The sequence below is a fragment of the Protopterus annectens genome, chromosome 1.part0, assembly GCF_019279795.1.
Source record: "Protopterus annectens isolate FY-2018-M chromosome 1.part0, PAN1.0, whole genome shotgun sequence".
NCBI classification, from domain to species: Eukaryota; Metazoa; Chordata; order Ceratodontiformes; family Protopteridae; genus Protopterus; species Protopterus annectens.
The window spans coordinates 1623048224-1623064690 of record NC_056725.1 but is presented as its reverse complement, the minus strand read 5'-3'; the positions used below and the strand labels follow the sequence as shown (position 1 = coordinate 1623064690).

The 16467-nt window shown below is 39.3% G+C and overlaps 1 protein-coding gene across 1 annotated transcript in view; it reads right to left on the bottom strand.

The window, feature by feature from the left end:
• Positions 1 to 16467, bottom strand: part of WBP11 (WW domain binding protein 11) — a gene marked incomplete in the record, with an annotated part of 1089603 nt that overhangs the window by 613285 nt on the left and 459851 nt on the right. Inside the window, 1 exon segment of the mRNA XM_044068181.1 lies at positions 2357 to 2553. Within this exon segment, the coding sequence (XP_043924116.1) occupies positions 2357 to 2553 (197 nt within the window).

The window sequence follows — 16467 nt, the reverse complement described above, 5'->3', positions numbered from 1 at the left end:
ACTCAATTCCTGTTAAAGCTGAAGGCTTCTTTCTCAGGATATACTCAGCCAATCAGCTGTCACAGAAAAGGAGGGTGGGATAGGGGGTGTCTGAGCTTTTGAAAGCTGGTCAGTACTCAGTTACCTTGGCAGATAACCCAAAATGCCAGTGAGGCAGTGAGAATGATGAACATCCTGAAGAGAGAGATTTAGGGAAGGGAAGGAACACATTACAAATAAATAAAATTGGTGGGAACAATGCATGCATAACAACGTTCAAGAGGAGGAGCAGGAGTGAAGTTTAAGGTAAGGCAGAAATGAAGCAATTTACCTAATCTTGGAGTGAATGACAGCTGCTATAGAGAGCCATATATGTAATGTATAATGCAAGAAAAAACATCCATATATTTTGTTTTCTTTTGTATTAATGTATGTATGGCTACATTGTAAAAAACAAAGATTTCTGAAGTTAATAACAGACTTCTGACTCTCAGGGCAACTAATTCTATACTGCTAGAAGTTGGCTTGTAATGCAGCTTTCTTTTTTTTTCTCTACTATTAGCATGCATTTTTAATATTACATTCTCCAATCTGATGTCAAGATACCATAGCAGTACATTCTCAAAACAGAACCAGATCACACAAGACCAGGCACAGGTCATATCCCAGTAACCTATAAAAAACACAATATAATGACAATCCCTGAATAAGTTAAGTTTTCCAACTCTATCAATCCTAATATATTTCTAGTAAGAAACCACTGTACCTTTTTTAGGTGGCTACTTGAAGGCTACAAAATGCAGAGTTGTATTCAAAACAGGGATGGCCTAGTGAGATACAAAGTAGTAAAATTATTTCTTTGGAGTAAATTAGACATACCCTTTAGAAATCTGATGGACTACAGAATATGCTTTTTTTTTTACTCTGGCAGTTACATAGTGATTAAATTTTAAACTTATGTCTACCAGTGCTGCTAGATCTTTGATAATGACATCAGCTTTTATGATTTCACAATTTATTTTGCAATTACTACTTGGGTATTTTTTGGCAAGCCTCAATGTTACATTTACTGAACTAAAGGTGAGGTGAGGTTACTATTACTGCAACAGTTGTGTGTTTTCATATACCATCTTGGAGACATCTGGCATCTTTTTTTTTTTAAATGACATCACCAAGTTTGTAATTATCACCTTGTCTAATTATCCAAATTAATTTCTAACTTTCACATCTGATAAAAGCAGACTAAAAGAAGTAGTCCCAAGAGAAAGCAGTGTGGGACACCATTAGTAACTTCAATCAGGACAGACTAATAACCTCCCACTGAATGATGGAATAGAGTGACACTTTCAGTGCCTTTAATTTGTCAATTATTCTCTGATATGAAATAGCACAGAGTGCCTTAATAAGGTTGAGAAAAGCAGCATGAACTGTCAGCCCTTCATCAAATGCTACTGCTGTTAATGCTTCAAAGAATGGCAGAAGACTCAGTAGGAAAGACATCCCTTTAACAAATTTATCCTGTTCCATATCTAACAAACATAGCTCCTCCTCCTGTTATTTGCAGGTAAGCTTCATTACGACTCCTACGCATGTGTTTCATGCAAAGTACTAGTCAGACTATGGGTCTAATCTGGCCAGCACACTATCCGTGAAATCATATTGCTACATCTTGTTGTCATAAGTCATGGACATGTCCACATGCTAACATTTTGCTTAATATGTGTTATAATTTCCTTAGTTATGTATAGAAAAGCAGATTGCTGGTGCCAAGAACCTACTTGTTATACAAGGCAAGGTTCTCTCCTTAACTGTACACTGCTCTGAAAAATGTTCTTTTTTGCAAGACCGGTCACAAAACTATGTAGCTGACTGATCATTCCATTGTTTTTAAAAATGCCCCATTCACAGTTTTCCCTTTCAATTTTTTTGATACAAGAAAACTTAATTACTGCTTTCAACCTTACTGCAAAAGAAATATATCAATGTACACTAAGGTACGTAGCCGCGGTGGTACGGCGATAGCGTTGTTACCTCACAGCAAGAGGTTCTCCCGTTCGATTCTCGGCTTGGGAGTGCCTTGTGTGTGGAGTCTGCATGTCCTCCCCGCGGTTGGGTAGCATTCGAAAGACATGCATGCGTAAATGGGTGTGCCTTCATTGAAGGTTGGGCGTCGAGCTGGCACCTCGGCGTTTTGTAAAAATCTACTGCCAATCATTAGCGAACCGGAGTTCTGCTGTGGCGACCCCTTACCGGGAAAAAGCCGAAAAGATAAACAACAACAACACTAAGGAACTTTAACGAAACTAAGCTTCTTACAGAAGAATTACACTTTCCCTTCTAAAGCAAAACCATTTATAAACAGTGACTATGTTTTTACCTTAACAGCATCAAAATACTGGCTGAGCTGAGAACGCTTTTGCTCATACTCCTGCTCTAATTTCCTCAACTCTCTGAAAGTATCAGGGTTCTCCTTCTCATACAGTCGCAGAATCCTCTCAAATGTTTCTCGCAGCTTTTTCCGTTTATCCTTCAAAACTTTTTCATTAAGCTGAGGCTGCTGCACTGGATTAAACTCTGCAAATGTAACACAAATATTACATTCTGAAGTATCCTCAATCAGACTCAAAGTAAAGTAGCTTACACATACTAAAACGAAGACTACAAATCCACAGTACATATTTATATAGCAGCTTCCAAATCATTGCTTATTTGCACAGTCACAGTCAAACTTATAAATGGCGCATGAAAAGGCCAAAGTGTGTTGTACTCACCAGTGCAACTGTCATAACCCCACTGTGGGCTTCATGCAAATGATGTTTTCCAAGGGAGAAGATAAAGATTTTTCCCATATTAACACTACCATGAGTAGAGAGGAGTAAAAAAGTTCCACAAAATGTCAATTTTCCTTCAGCAATGATATGTGCATAAACTGACTTATGAATCTTAAAAAAAAAAATGCTCATTTACAGAGGACATCCACGCATCTGTGCACACTATGGCTAGAATCATCTTGACTCACTACAGAGTATAGGGTGGACAACAGTGGAAGGAAGGAGGCAATCTTAAAGGGACAATCCCAGTGTTTAAAATTCAGCTCCAACTTTAATCCGACCAAAGTAACACCCACTTTAAAAACGTCACACAATTCCTGCCCACGGTGTCGTTTTACTTGTACATCCTCTTCCCCAGTCTCACTTCAGTTCCCATCCTCAATGAAACCCTCACTTTATGTTACTATCACAATAAGTCTTATTTTCTGTTGCCGTAGCAACACTTCCGTGAAATTTAGGGAGATTACATTGTGGGTTGCCTCTCAATCTCTTAAGACTAGAAGTCTGGACAACAGCTGAGAAAATGGGGGAGACAAAGGCCCAAAAAATATAAATATTGCTTTTATTAACTTGGAGCATTGCTAGAATAACAGGATTAGTGGTAACATGCATTTTTCTGAACTATATGGTGTCCGAAACTGAAACGCATGTCATTTTTAGTCACTCAACAGCACATCGCAGAGACTTACCAGAAAATCACAAATTTTATCAGGAACTGACTAATAATATGAAACAAAAAGCTGGATATACTGTGAAAATCTGGACACTTGAGACCAAAGGATTACAGTAGAGCTATGGAGCTTGAACGAAAGCTCCACAGACTAACGCTAGCTGCCGTTATTATTTTACACTCGCTAAGCAATGCTGTTTAGCAAGTGTAAAATAAAAAAAAATTAGAACTGTGTGCATGAGTGTGTGTGTGTACATGCGAGTGCGAGTGCAATCAATCTAGCCATTTTACACTCACTAAACAGCACTTTTGCTGTTTAGCGAGTGTAACAGAAACATAAAATAATAGAAGTGTGCGTGTATATTTGTTTACATTTCTGAATGTGTGCGTTTGTCTATGTGTGCTTGCATGGATGGCATGTCAAGATATATGCATGTTTTGTGAAGGATTTATAGCTCTCACAAAATGGTGCAAGATCAATTAAAACCTTTTAAAACATTGAAGTAGTATAGGCTTAATTAAAATAAAGAGACGCTTTAGCTATATTGCGTATATGAGTCAGACATGTCAAAGTAACAAAAATGAAATAAAAAAGCTCATGTTTTTTGTTGATGTCTATTAACCTCCACCCATCAGCTTCGTGCAGGAATGGGCGTGGCCTGCGTGATCGACAGGCTAAAAGCACCAAGCTCTTTTTAAAATATTGAATGTCAAACTTGCAGCTCATGAGACAAGGTTAGTAGAATAGTAATATGCACTCTTCTAGATGAAGAATGTTACTTATTGCAAACAATCTGTTTGGAGAAAATTTTCTTTCACAGCAAATTAAAGTGAAACTGGATAAGAAAAGTTTCCAGTGTTAGTACTGGTTCCTTAGCATGTTTATTAATGTTTTATAATTAAGATTATAATACTAGTCTATAAACACTACTATTTTCTTGTTTGTTACTTTTTTCTTATTAGCTGCTCCTAGCTTGTTGCAATAAAGTAGACTATTCCCAAAAAGAATGCTTAATAGAAGTTAAACAAATAGTACATGGGTTTGATTTTTCTGCAGAAGGTACAGTAAAATGATACTCAAATATTGTCCAAATCTATACTTTTGTTGTTTTAAGCACCTTCACTACCCTTCAGAAACTCTGTCTCTCTCGGAAGATATAATGCAGTGCTGGTATTCCTCTATTTTTAGATGCTGTAAACTTGACTACAACCTACTTTACTGAGGTTGAGCTGGTATGACCAAATTTAACAATGACAGTTAAAAAAACATCCACAAGTATTTTTGTGTGTGGTCTTTCCACCCACTTGCAAGCAGAAACCATTTGTGCCACCCTCTTAACAAAATATGCTCCCAGGAAAGATATGTTGCAATGTCAGACAAATGTGAACACAGTCAAATCATTTGCAGATAGCCGAGTTTTGCTGAAATGGTCCACAGTCAATCATGAGTCATATTTTTACTCCACAACCAATCACAAGTCATGTTTTAACTAACTTGTCACATTTTATACAGATCATTTGATAGTGATTTATATTTGAATAAAATAATTCCTTAAATATTCACCTAAGTGCTTACCCTATACAGTTTTGCATTCCTCAACTACTTTCATTAGTAAGTTTTGCAACCTGCTTGGTTGCTTCTTAGTTGTAAGTTGTTTACCATTTTTAGTAAAACTAAGTTAAAAGTAATTTTGTTCAATGTGTTTAAAAGTACATCCATTTAATCTCTCACATTCTTTATAATGAGCTGCCTATCCTTCTAGTTCCTAAAATATTTCACATAGGTCATGTGCATTGATTTGGAAATTACTTCAGTTTATAGTTCTATACATTTACATTGAATACCACTTCTGTACAGATACAGAGCCAGAATATCCACAAATTCTTGCTTAAGTGTCTCATTATACATTATAAGAGTGAGTGTATTTACCTTTGTAGCATTTATTTATTATCTTTTTCATAAACAGTGTGTCATTATTAATGACTAATATTTTCAAGTTAAAATGTCTTCTAGGCAAACAATACAATAGGAATCATCTAATTGTTAAATGATATGCATATGGATATGACAGGAACTGTTGCATTTTAGGAATAATATTAGTTCTTGAAGAAAGGTTAAATAATGTGGATTATGTGTATGACTTCCCTAGGTATGATGAATTGTGAATATGCTATACATTCAGAAACACTTCCTTAGCAATACATTTTTAACAGAATAGCACTTTGAACTTGAATTGTGAATCCAGAGGCTGCTTTTCACCTATATAGACATACGTTTATGAGTAAATTGCATACTTCTAACAGTATATCTGCCACATTGTTTAGTTCTAATAGTTCTAAAATATTTAATGAAGAAACAGTCACTCAATAAATGGTGTATACAGTATACCAACACAATCTAATCTGATTATATTAAATGGAAACAAAAACTATTTGAAATTCTTGAGTACTGTTTTATACACATTTCGCATTCTTTTCAGATAAGTACTGGCACACATTTAGTTATGTAGGCAGTATGTGTCTTGTACTGTACCATTCCTAGCATGAAGTCTATAATTTAATTTCTGGTAACTGTTCTTCAGAAAGAAAACAGTTGAAATTTTTTTTTTCCAAGTATGCTAAAACTGTAATGTACTTATACCGCCCTGTTAAATGTCAAAGACATTTAAGATAAATACTCTGTTAAAAACATGTAACAATTTTAAAATAAAATTAAGACATAGCTGGATTTCAAATTGTTAAAATGATTAATTTTTGGGAAGTTTAACTCTAGAATAATTTATTGCGTTATTGCAGCATAAATTACTAAAATGTTAATAAACAGATGTACTCAGAAAAGGAAATTAAAATTGTTTTTAAAAAAACAGTATCCCAAGAGTAAAAATGATATTGTCTTTATGATGGAACTTTTCCTCTATGGCCTATGCTGAAAATGGTTCTGAGTGCTCAGTCAGATCATCCTGGTTAATAAAAGACAATAAATAAATAAATAAATAAATAAATATTCAACTTAATGCAATGCATGTGAGAAATGCAGTAATGGGTAGCATTATCTGCTTAGAAGTGGACTAAAATCAGATTAGAATGCCCATTGCTGTGAGTTCACTTTAAGCTTCAGGTAAGGGAGAGAAGATAAGTGAGATATTTCTAGTATTGACTCTCAACATATCTGGATAAATAAATGCTGTTTATACTCCTTTCATCTACAATGTATTTTTTTAATATAAACACTCTTTTAAGCCTTTGTAATATACGGCGGACGCATATGTGAAAACTGACACTGTAGCTCTACTGATCTGTATGAATTGCATTGATAACATTCTCTATCTCTTTGCAACATTCTCCTCAAAGGATCATAGGAAATACAAGACAACCCATTTTGCAACTGTTTATGCCTTGTCAGTATCCACCATTAGACCATACCTCCTTTTTCAAACAGGGCTAGGCCAGGTGAATTTGTCGGTACCCATTCAATCATCCAGTTCCATGTTGAAGGAAGATAACGTATCACACTGCCTGATTTGCAGTGGCATTCCATTCCAAAGGTGAGGAAGACACTCTCTTCATGTTTTATTTATCTGCTAATGGAGATGTAGATTCCTTTTTCTGGTATTTGTGAGACAATGTGATACAAGACTCAGGACCACTGTGTCCATAATGGCATGGTAGGCAAACCGTGGATCTCCCCTCAGAAGTCTATAAGATATTGACTAAAGGGACAGTGCTTCTGCTGTTTTCTTGTAAGTTATGGTTTTTAAGCCGGTGGAGTTTTTTCTAGTTGTCTGATATATCCAGTGATGTACATCCTAAACAGGACACTGAATTCAATAATTGGCCTAATCAATGCTGAATATAAGGGGACAATGATGGTTTTAGATCTGGATGATATCACTTTAGCAACTGGCTGTGTTAAGTAAAACTTTTTAATTACCGTCGGTACTTTATTATCAAAGTAGAGGGAATTATCAACATGCTCATTTTAGAGTGGGATGTTGTCTTTGCTGTTTGCAGGGGAGGGGTTGACTACCAAATGTGATGATCCTGCACTTTCTGGAACTTAATTTAAGCCTATTTTTAGCATATCAGGTTTACTTGTGTGTAAATTGCTGCTTAAGGCCTTGGACATCAGAAAGGGACTTGACAATGGCTCCCAGTTGTCTGTAGCCTTGGTTTGTCAGAATGTTTTGATTCATGGTCTAAAGATCAGAAAAGCAAATGCTGAACAAAAAATGTCTCAGCTTTGAGACCTGAGAGACACCTATCTGATAAGGCACCTGCTACTCGCAACATGTGGTTTCTGTTCTTTTGCCAACTTGACATCAGGTTCACCATATAGGTATCTATTTGTAATGCATTAAGCTTATTAACTATTCTAGTATGGGGAATGATGTCAAATGCCTTTGCCATGTTAAGGTATACTGTGTGAACACCCAGAGCTGGATAATGGTCAAATGGAGCCCTAGGCAAAGTAATGGAACCGGGGCTCTCCCCAGTAGCCTCTAGCCCCCTTTGAAGAAGCACCCCCCAGTCATTTCAGTGTCCCAGTACTTTGCTATTTCTCCTTACCATAATAACTGTTCAAACTTGTCAGTGTGTGCACGATTTTCTTCTTTACTTCTACAATGATTACAGATATTTGGATTTAATTTAAAGCTTTTATTTCAAACTTTATAACACAAACACAATGAGACATTTACTAAACAAAACAATATAGTCTCACAATAAAAACAGACTTGGCATTAACAGTAAACTTCTCAACCACTGAAATACATTCATAGAAATGTCACTGAAACCTACATTCAAAGAAAATTCATCTGGCCAGTGGCAGATTTAAATTTACCTTTGGGCTATTTTCAAACCATAGGCCCCTTGCAAACATTTAGGACCATGACCATGCATACATGCATGTGTTCTTTGATTCATCTTCCCGATTGTATTAAATTATATTCTTTGCATAATACAGCATTATTTGTTAGTGAAATTTGTAGTTCTGAACATTTTTCTAGTAAGCAATGAAACAAAATGTATGAACCAATAATGACAAAACTGCCCATTTCAGAACATCTCAACCATAAAGGGCCCCTCAAACTCCTGTCATTACAATCCACCAATATCAGTCAGTATGTACAATCTCTGCAGAAGTAAACCACCTGAATAATTCCACACTAAAGAGACCTGTAACTAGCAAGCAACTTTTGTATTTCAGTGTTTCATCTACAAATTCAGTGCCTGCTGCTCTTGAAGAATAAATTAACTATGTTACATTAGAAAGTGGTAAGCTGGTAATATTGCAACATGGGTGACAAACTGATAACAGGTTCATAGTTACAAGGCAGCTCATTCAAAGGAGGACATAATCAGGACTGCAGCACCCCACCCACCCTTAAAGTACAACACAGTATTAGTAATCCATCTATATGGTGTGGGAGTAGAACCAGCAGACTTCTGCATCAAAAGCAAGCATGCTACTTGTTGTGCTATTGACACTGCTTTCATAGCTTTTAGCACAGTAATGACCATTTGCTAAACAAAACAGTTGCACATTGAAAACAGACAGCATGAGCAACAGTAAACTTCTCTTCCTTTGAAGCTCACAATTCCTTGAAAATGTACTGAAACTCACAATACAATTCCCTGAAAAAATACTGAAACTCATATCACAATTACTTGAAAATGCACTGATCTAATATTCTGGTGGTTGGTACAGAGGATTCAGGGTCTTGTCGCCTGTAACTAAGGTACAGGTTTGGAGCATGAGCCTGGTTAAATTAACTAACCTGTCACCCCTAACTAGAGCATCTCTCTCACACACACACACACACACACACACACACACACACACACACACACACACACACACACACACACACACACACACACACACACACACACACACACACACACACACACACACACACACACACACACACATACACACCCCTGCTTGCTCTGTTTCCCTAGTTCCATAATTGCATGCTCCATTCCAGTGATGCAGACACACTCTGCATGTGTTCTTAAAAGGACAATCCCAGTGTTTAAAATTTTGGGTACAACTTTAATCCAACCAAAGAAACACCCACTTTAAAAATGTCACACAATCCCTGCCCACAGTGTCGTTTTACTTGTACATCATCTTCCCCAGTCTCTCTTCAGTTCCCATAGTCATTGAAAAGTACAGTTTTGTACCTACCATAAATGTAGATGTTCGAGTGCTACTACAGCTGCAGTCATAACAGATGGGTTCTCCTGCCGTCAGGCGGGTCCTCGGTTGGCCGAATTCCAAAGTCCAGGTCCGGCGTCGGTTGTCGTCGCTTTCCTTCCTGACGTCAGTGCGACAGGGGTATACAAGACACAGCCGACGCCATTTTCTTCAGTCTTTCTTACCCCAGATGTCAGGTGCCCCCAGAAGGAAGGCAATATATATATATATATATATATATATATATATATATATATATATATATATATATATATATATATATATATTATATATAATCATGCAATGCAATATAATCAAAAATCAGTAGTTGCAAGCAAATACACCATAGATGGATAATTAATATTCATGAATGGTCAAACAGGATTGGTGTATTTGAATTTTATTTTTAATTGTATGGATGATTTTATTGGAAAATTTGTCATTAATTAAAGTATAAAAATGGAAAGGTTTTAATAGGTAGTTGTCTGATTAAGTCCTGGTGGAGAGGGATGAAAACGCGTGTTTCTGTATGGTTATGTGAAGAGCGTTAATAAATTCAATATAAAATCTTTTTTGGCACTCTTTCTGCGACTCTAGTAGCATTTTGGTGTAACCACAGAAGGATAAACCAATCAGGTTGTAAGATGAGGAGTTAGCCACTAGGTCTGTACCCAGAGAAGAAGGAGGGAGGGAAACCTGGACTGCAGCTGTATTAGCACTCGAACATCTACATTTATGGTAGGTACAAAACTGTACTATGTTCATCGTGCATACAGCTGCAGTCATAACAGATGGGTAGAATCCCAAAGCTACGCACAGGGAGGTAGGCACTAGGTGGAACTGGGAGGAGCCAGAATGCCCTGCAACACAGCAGTGGCAAAGCCTGCTCTAGTTTTGGAGTATAAAGGTAGGTGGTAGTGTTTAGTGAAGGTATGCACAGAACTCCAAGTGGCTGCTTCCAAAATATCTTTGGTAGGGACTCCTCTGAGGAAGGCTGCAGAGGTGGCTGTGGCCCTTGTGGAGTGGGATCTGATGCCTGCAGGTACAGGTTTACCATGAAAGGAGTAACAAAACTGTATGCAGTGGCCTATCCATTTTGAAATTGTCTGTTTGGAAATTGGCTTCCCTTGAGCTCCTACAGCATAGGACACAAAGAGTTGTTCTGATTTCCTGAAAGGCTTTGCTCTGTCCAAATAGTAGCTGTCTATGGATGTCTAAGGAATGTAGCAGCCTTTCCCCTTTGTTTTGAGGATTGGGGTAAAAGGTAGGTAAGTGTATGGCCTGATTTAAAGCTACCCTGGATACTACCTTAGGCATAAATGACGGGTTGGTTCGTAGGGAAACCCTGTCCTGATGGAAGATGAGAAAAGGCTGCACAGCCATGAGGGCTTGTAGTTCCGAGACCCTACGAGCTGAGGTAATAGCCAGAAGGAAAGCTGTTTTCCAGGACAAATATTGCAAATCTGTTGAGGCAGCTGGTTCAAAGGGATGCAATGTTCATTTTTCTAGAATGTAATTAAGATCCCAGGCTGGTATTGGTTGTTTCCTTGGAGGTCTTATATTCTTAGCCCCTCTGAGGAACTGCCTTAAGAGTGGGTGAGAGAATAAGGGTGGATCAGTGTTGTATTCTGCAGAAATGGCTGAGGCAAGGATTTTGATGGAGGAAAATGAAAGTCCACTGTTCAACAGCTCAGCTAGATACTGTAATATCTGAGGCAAATTCAGTTTTCTAGGATCCTGGCCCTTTTCTCATTCCAAGCAAAACCGTTTCCATTTTGCGGAGTAAGCTTTTCTAGTAGATGGCCTTCTGGCCTCCAAAATGACATCCTGCACCTCCTTGGAGAGTAGGGTCTGTTATGGTGTTAAGGAATTTTCCATGCAGCCAGATTGAGTGTTTTCAGCTGACTGTGAAGAGTTTTGTAGCTGTGCTGAGTCAGGAGAAGAGGCATTAGAGGTAGGGTCCAGGGAGGAGAATGTGTTAGGCTCCTCAGGAGTGGGTACCAGTGTTGTCTTGGCCAGTCTGGAGCAATCAGTATCATCTTTGGTCTGTCTGCTCTTGCTTTCAAGAGCACCTTGGGCAGTAGAGGCAAAGGTGGGAAGGCGTAAACTGTCCGTGCTGCCCAACTGAAAGAAAGGGCATCCACTCTCCAGGCCTTTGGATGAAATGTCCTTGAGCAGAATTTTGTCAATTGATGATTCTTGTGGGAGGCAAAGAGATCTATGTCTGGCCTTCCCCACGCTTGGATTATCTTTGTAAACACTTGAGGATGCAACTTCCATTTGTGCGGGTCTGTCATCTTTCTGCTTAGATTGTCTGCCAGCGTGTTTTCCAAACCTGGCAGGTACTGTGCTTGAAGCTCAATTTGCCATTCCAGAGCCATGTTCCAAAGTGACATGGCCAGCCTGCACAGGGGGTATGAATGTGTTCCTCCTTGTTTGTTTATGTACCACATTACTGTGGTGTTGTCTGTTCTTATCAATAATTGCCCTGGATGCTGGAGGTCCTTGAAAGCTGTAATTGCATTTATCACTGCTAGCATTTCCTTTTGATTGATGTGAAGGTGCTTTTCCTTTTGGGACCATTTGCCCTGAATGCACCTGTCTGTCATGTGTGCCCCCCAGGCGTAGTCTGAGGCGTCTGTTATGATGACTTGATTTGCTTGAGGCTTGCAGAATGGTAGACCTGTGTTTGTTTGGCATGCTTGGGCCCACCATAGAAATTCTTTTTGCAAACATGGAATTAGTGGTGTTATTGTTTACAAACTGTGGCTGTGTTGAGACTATAGGTTTTTTAGGTACCATTGAAGTTTCCTCATATGCAACTTTGCACATGAGATTAGAAGAATGCAAGATGCCATGAAGCCCAGAGCCTGCAGGATTTTCCTTGCAGTTAGCTTGGTACAATTTGCTAGTATCTTGAAGTACTGAGTTAGTTGCCCCTGTTTTTCTGGTGTAAGATAGGCCATCTGGGTGTTTGTGTCCAAGTTGGCACCCAGGAAAATTATTTTCTGAGATGGTGTTAGCCTGGATTTCTCTTTGTTGACTGTGTATCCCAGAGAATTCAATAACCGTGTTACATAAGCCAGATGTTCCAGAAGTATGTGTTTGCTGTCCGCTTGGATCAGGCAATCGTCCAAATAAGGGTAAATTTGTATCCCTTGAAGTCTGCAGTAGGCAATTACTGATGCCAGGCATTTCGTGAATACTCTGGGCGCAGTAGATAAGCCAAAGGGCAATGCAGAGATTTGATAGTGGATTGAACCTGCAAGAAATCTGAGGCATCTTCTGCAGCTTTGTCTGATTGGGACATGCAGGTATGCCTCCTTGAGGTCCAATGTTACCAGCCAAGACTCCTTGCCCAGCATGGGAAGAAGCTGCTGTAAGGTGAGCATCTTGAATTTTGGTGCAGTAGAAATGTGTTTAGGATGGATAAGTCCAAAATGGGTCTCCAATCGGTTCCCTTCCTTGGTACCAGGAATAGTCTGGAATAAAAACCTTGATCTTGTTCGTGAGTAGGTACCTCTTGAATAGCTTTCATGTCCATGAGCTTTGAAATTTGTATTTGAGCCTCTGCCCTTTGATTGTGTGGCAGGTTCGGCATGCCTCTCATTTTTGGAAGAGTGTGAAAATGAAATCTGCAGCCTCTGTTTATAATGTCCAGGATCCATTTGTCTTTTGTGACAATATGCCAATTTTTTGAAAATAACGCCAGCTTTCCTCCCAAGGGTGCTGCCACCTGAGCCTTGCTTGGCATGCAAAGGGGAAAGTCATTGGGTTTGTTTCCTGTATTGTTGTGCACTGTCTTCGCCACCTCTTGGTGCTGGAGATTGCCATTGTCTGCCTCTATATGATCCTTGAGATTGTCCTCTGCCCCTTGTGCGCCTGTATCTACCTCTTTGGGGCTTGTCCGTGGCTGGAAAGGACCAGTTTTTGAAGGCCAATTTCTGCTAAACGTGGTGGTTGTACCTGTAGAAAAGCTTTGACAGTTTGCATAGATTTAGCTTTTTCTTCCATTTTCCGTAATATCTCCTCAGCATTAGTACCAAATAATACATCCTTTTGTAAAGGAGCATCTAGTAGTTTAGCTTTAACATGATCAGGCAAGGTTTGTTCCTAAGCCAGGCATGTCTGAATGACTGATCCTGTAACAGCAGCTCTACTTGAGGCCTCTAGTGCATCATAGCCACATTGTAAGGTGTGTTTACCCACTTGTTCTGCACTATGCATCATATCCTGCAACTCCTTCAAATCTGGTTGTTCAGGTTGTGACATTTTATTTCTTAATTGTGATAACAGAAACTGCTGATATTTAAGCATATGGAACTGACAATTTAAGGCCCTCATGGCTAGGGTGGCCGAGGTAAATACCTTTTTTCCCCACCTTTCTAAGGATCTAGACTCTCTCTCGGAAGGTAATGGATTCTTAGCAGTAGAGGCCTTCATTCCCTTGGGGCCTTGAGAAATGGTTTCAGGGTCAGCATTATGGCTTTTGTAAAGAAATTGGTGTGAGTTAGGAACTCTGTAGTACCTATCAGGCTTGACTGGGGCAGGAGGCAGGGAATCCGGATTAAGGCAAGCCTCCGAAAACATCATCAAGTATGTCCAAGACAGGAGGTATCGCCAGAGGTCTGTGCTGAGGTAGCAAAAGAAATTCCCTAAGCCTTTTCTTGGAATCTGAAAAATCTTGGCCTTCCCAATGGAAGTGTTCCCTCAAGGTATGCAAGGTTTCCCAGAAAGAAAAATCCTCTGGGGGGGATACAGAAGGAATGGACTGCTCTGCATCAGAATCTTCAAAAGGGGAGTACGAGTGTTCCTCTTGATCAGAATGTTCTGAAATAATAGAGCCCTGGTCAGAAGAGGGAGAATCTTCCTCCACTCTGGGTCTCTTGTCCGGAGGGGGGTGGGAACCCCTGATAAGAGTAATTAGATCCTCAGCCATTTTGAGCATCTGCTTTTTAGGCATGGGGCCTGGAGATGGGCCCTGTGCAACAGGCCTCTTGGAATGCATGGCTGACTTAGACTTAGTAAAGGCCTTTATGGAAAAGGAAGAAGAAGGTCTGAAGACACCATGGGTGGAAGTGGACCTGTCCACATTAAGAGGCTCAACACTCACAATGGCTTCGGTAGCTGTAGTCAGGGTATGGGCTGAGGAACCTGCGGTCTCGGTTACAGAAGACACCACCAGAGAAGTGTCGTCGGTAGTCAGGGGCTGCATAGGCGCCTCGCTGAGAACCGGACCACATGTAGCCGGTTTTGGCGTGGTGTCGATCTTTGTCCTTGCGTTTTTTGGACAAAACAGTAGTCGGAGTCTCTGATGACATTTTATAATTAAAAGCTTTACCAAAAAAGTGCCCGACGCTTAATAGTGCGTTTATTGAAAGTAGCACAAAAGCGACAGCCCGAGACGTCGTGGTCTGGGCCTAAACAAGGTATACAGAGGGAATGGAAATCCTTATGAGGTATTTGCTTCCCACAAGAAAAACAATTGTTAACTTTGTCTGACATCGGTCTGAGGCAAGAAAAGTTTCCCCAACGGGGTACTTAGCTTTAAAGAAGACTTCGGTTTCCAAATTTTCGTAATTTCAGGAGCTGGCCGACCGGCACTTACGAACTGCTTCTGCCGGGCACCAGCGGCAAAAAAAGACTGAAGAAAATGGCGTCGGCTGTGTCTTATATACCCCTGTCGCACTGACGTCAGGAAGGAAAGCGACGACAACCGACGCCGGACCTGGACTTTGGAATTCGGCCGACCGAGGACCCGCCTGACGGCAGAAGAACCCATCTGTTATGACTGCAGCTGTATGCACGATGAACATCCCTCACTTTGCATTCCTATCACCATCAATGTACATCTTATTTTCTGTTGTCATAGCAACAGTCCCCATGAAATTTAAGGAGATGACATTGCAGCATACCTCTTAAACTCTTAGGGCTATTGAGGTCTGGACAACACCTGAGAAAATGAGGGAGACGAAGGCCCAAAAATAGACAGACATTAAATATTGCTTTTATTACTACTTATTATAATTTACTTTATTCTTATTTATATTTCTGATATTGTATCTTTGGAGCTTTTCTCCCCAGGACTCCATTGAAAATGGGCTCATTCAGTCCAATGGATTATCCTGGCAAACAAACTTCAAATAAATAAATAAATAACTTGGAACATTGCTAGAATAACAGGGTTAGTGTTAACATGCATTTTTCTGAATGATATGACATTCAAAACTCAAACGTATGTCATTATTTGGTCACACAACAGCACATCACAGAGACTTGCCAGAAAATCACACGCGCGCTCCCAACTGGATTTCCACATGTTAGGTACCACCTCTTCTGTTGATTATTCAGTCATATGATTGCCAACATAATCCAAAGCCATCTGAATGAATAATGTGGAAATCCATCTGTAGTAGAAGGACCACCACCGCTCTTCATTAGTAAGCTGTGTTCTTGTTAAACAATAATTCCTACCTTATAAGACAAACATGATGATAATACAGGGGTGCAGAGAGGGTGATATTTGACAAAGTAGGGAATGGTGCTGTTATGAAAATATGAGTTTTGCTCACTGATGAAGTTGTCTGCAAACTGTCTGTGTCTTGGATTAGTGTATAGTCCCTAATTATTCTAAGACTTTTAATGTTTAGTAATTTGTGTACCACATTCAAAAATAGTTTGGTTAAAGAGTTTGTATCCTGTCATACTTTATGGAAAAAAAGAAAACTTTTTCCTTTTCTAATAGTGGCTCAGTAAATTTTTCTTAGGCTTAAAATCCCTATGGTAGA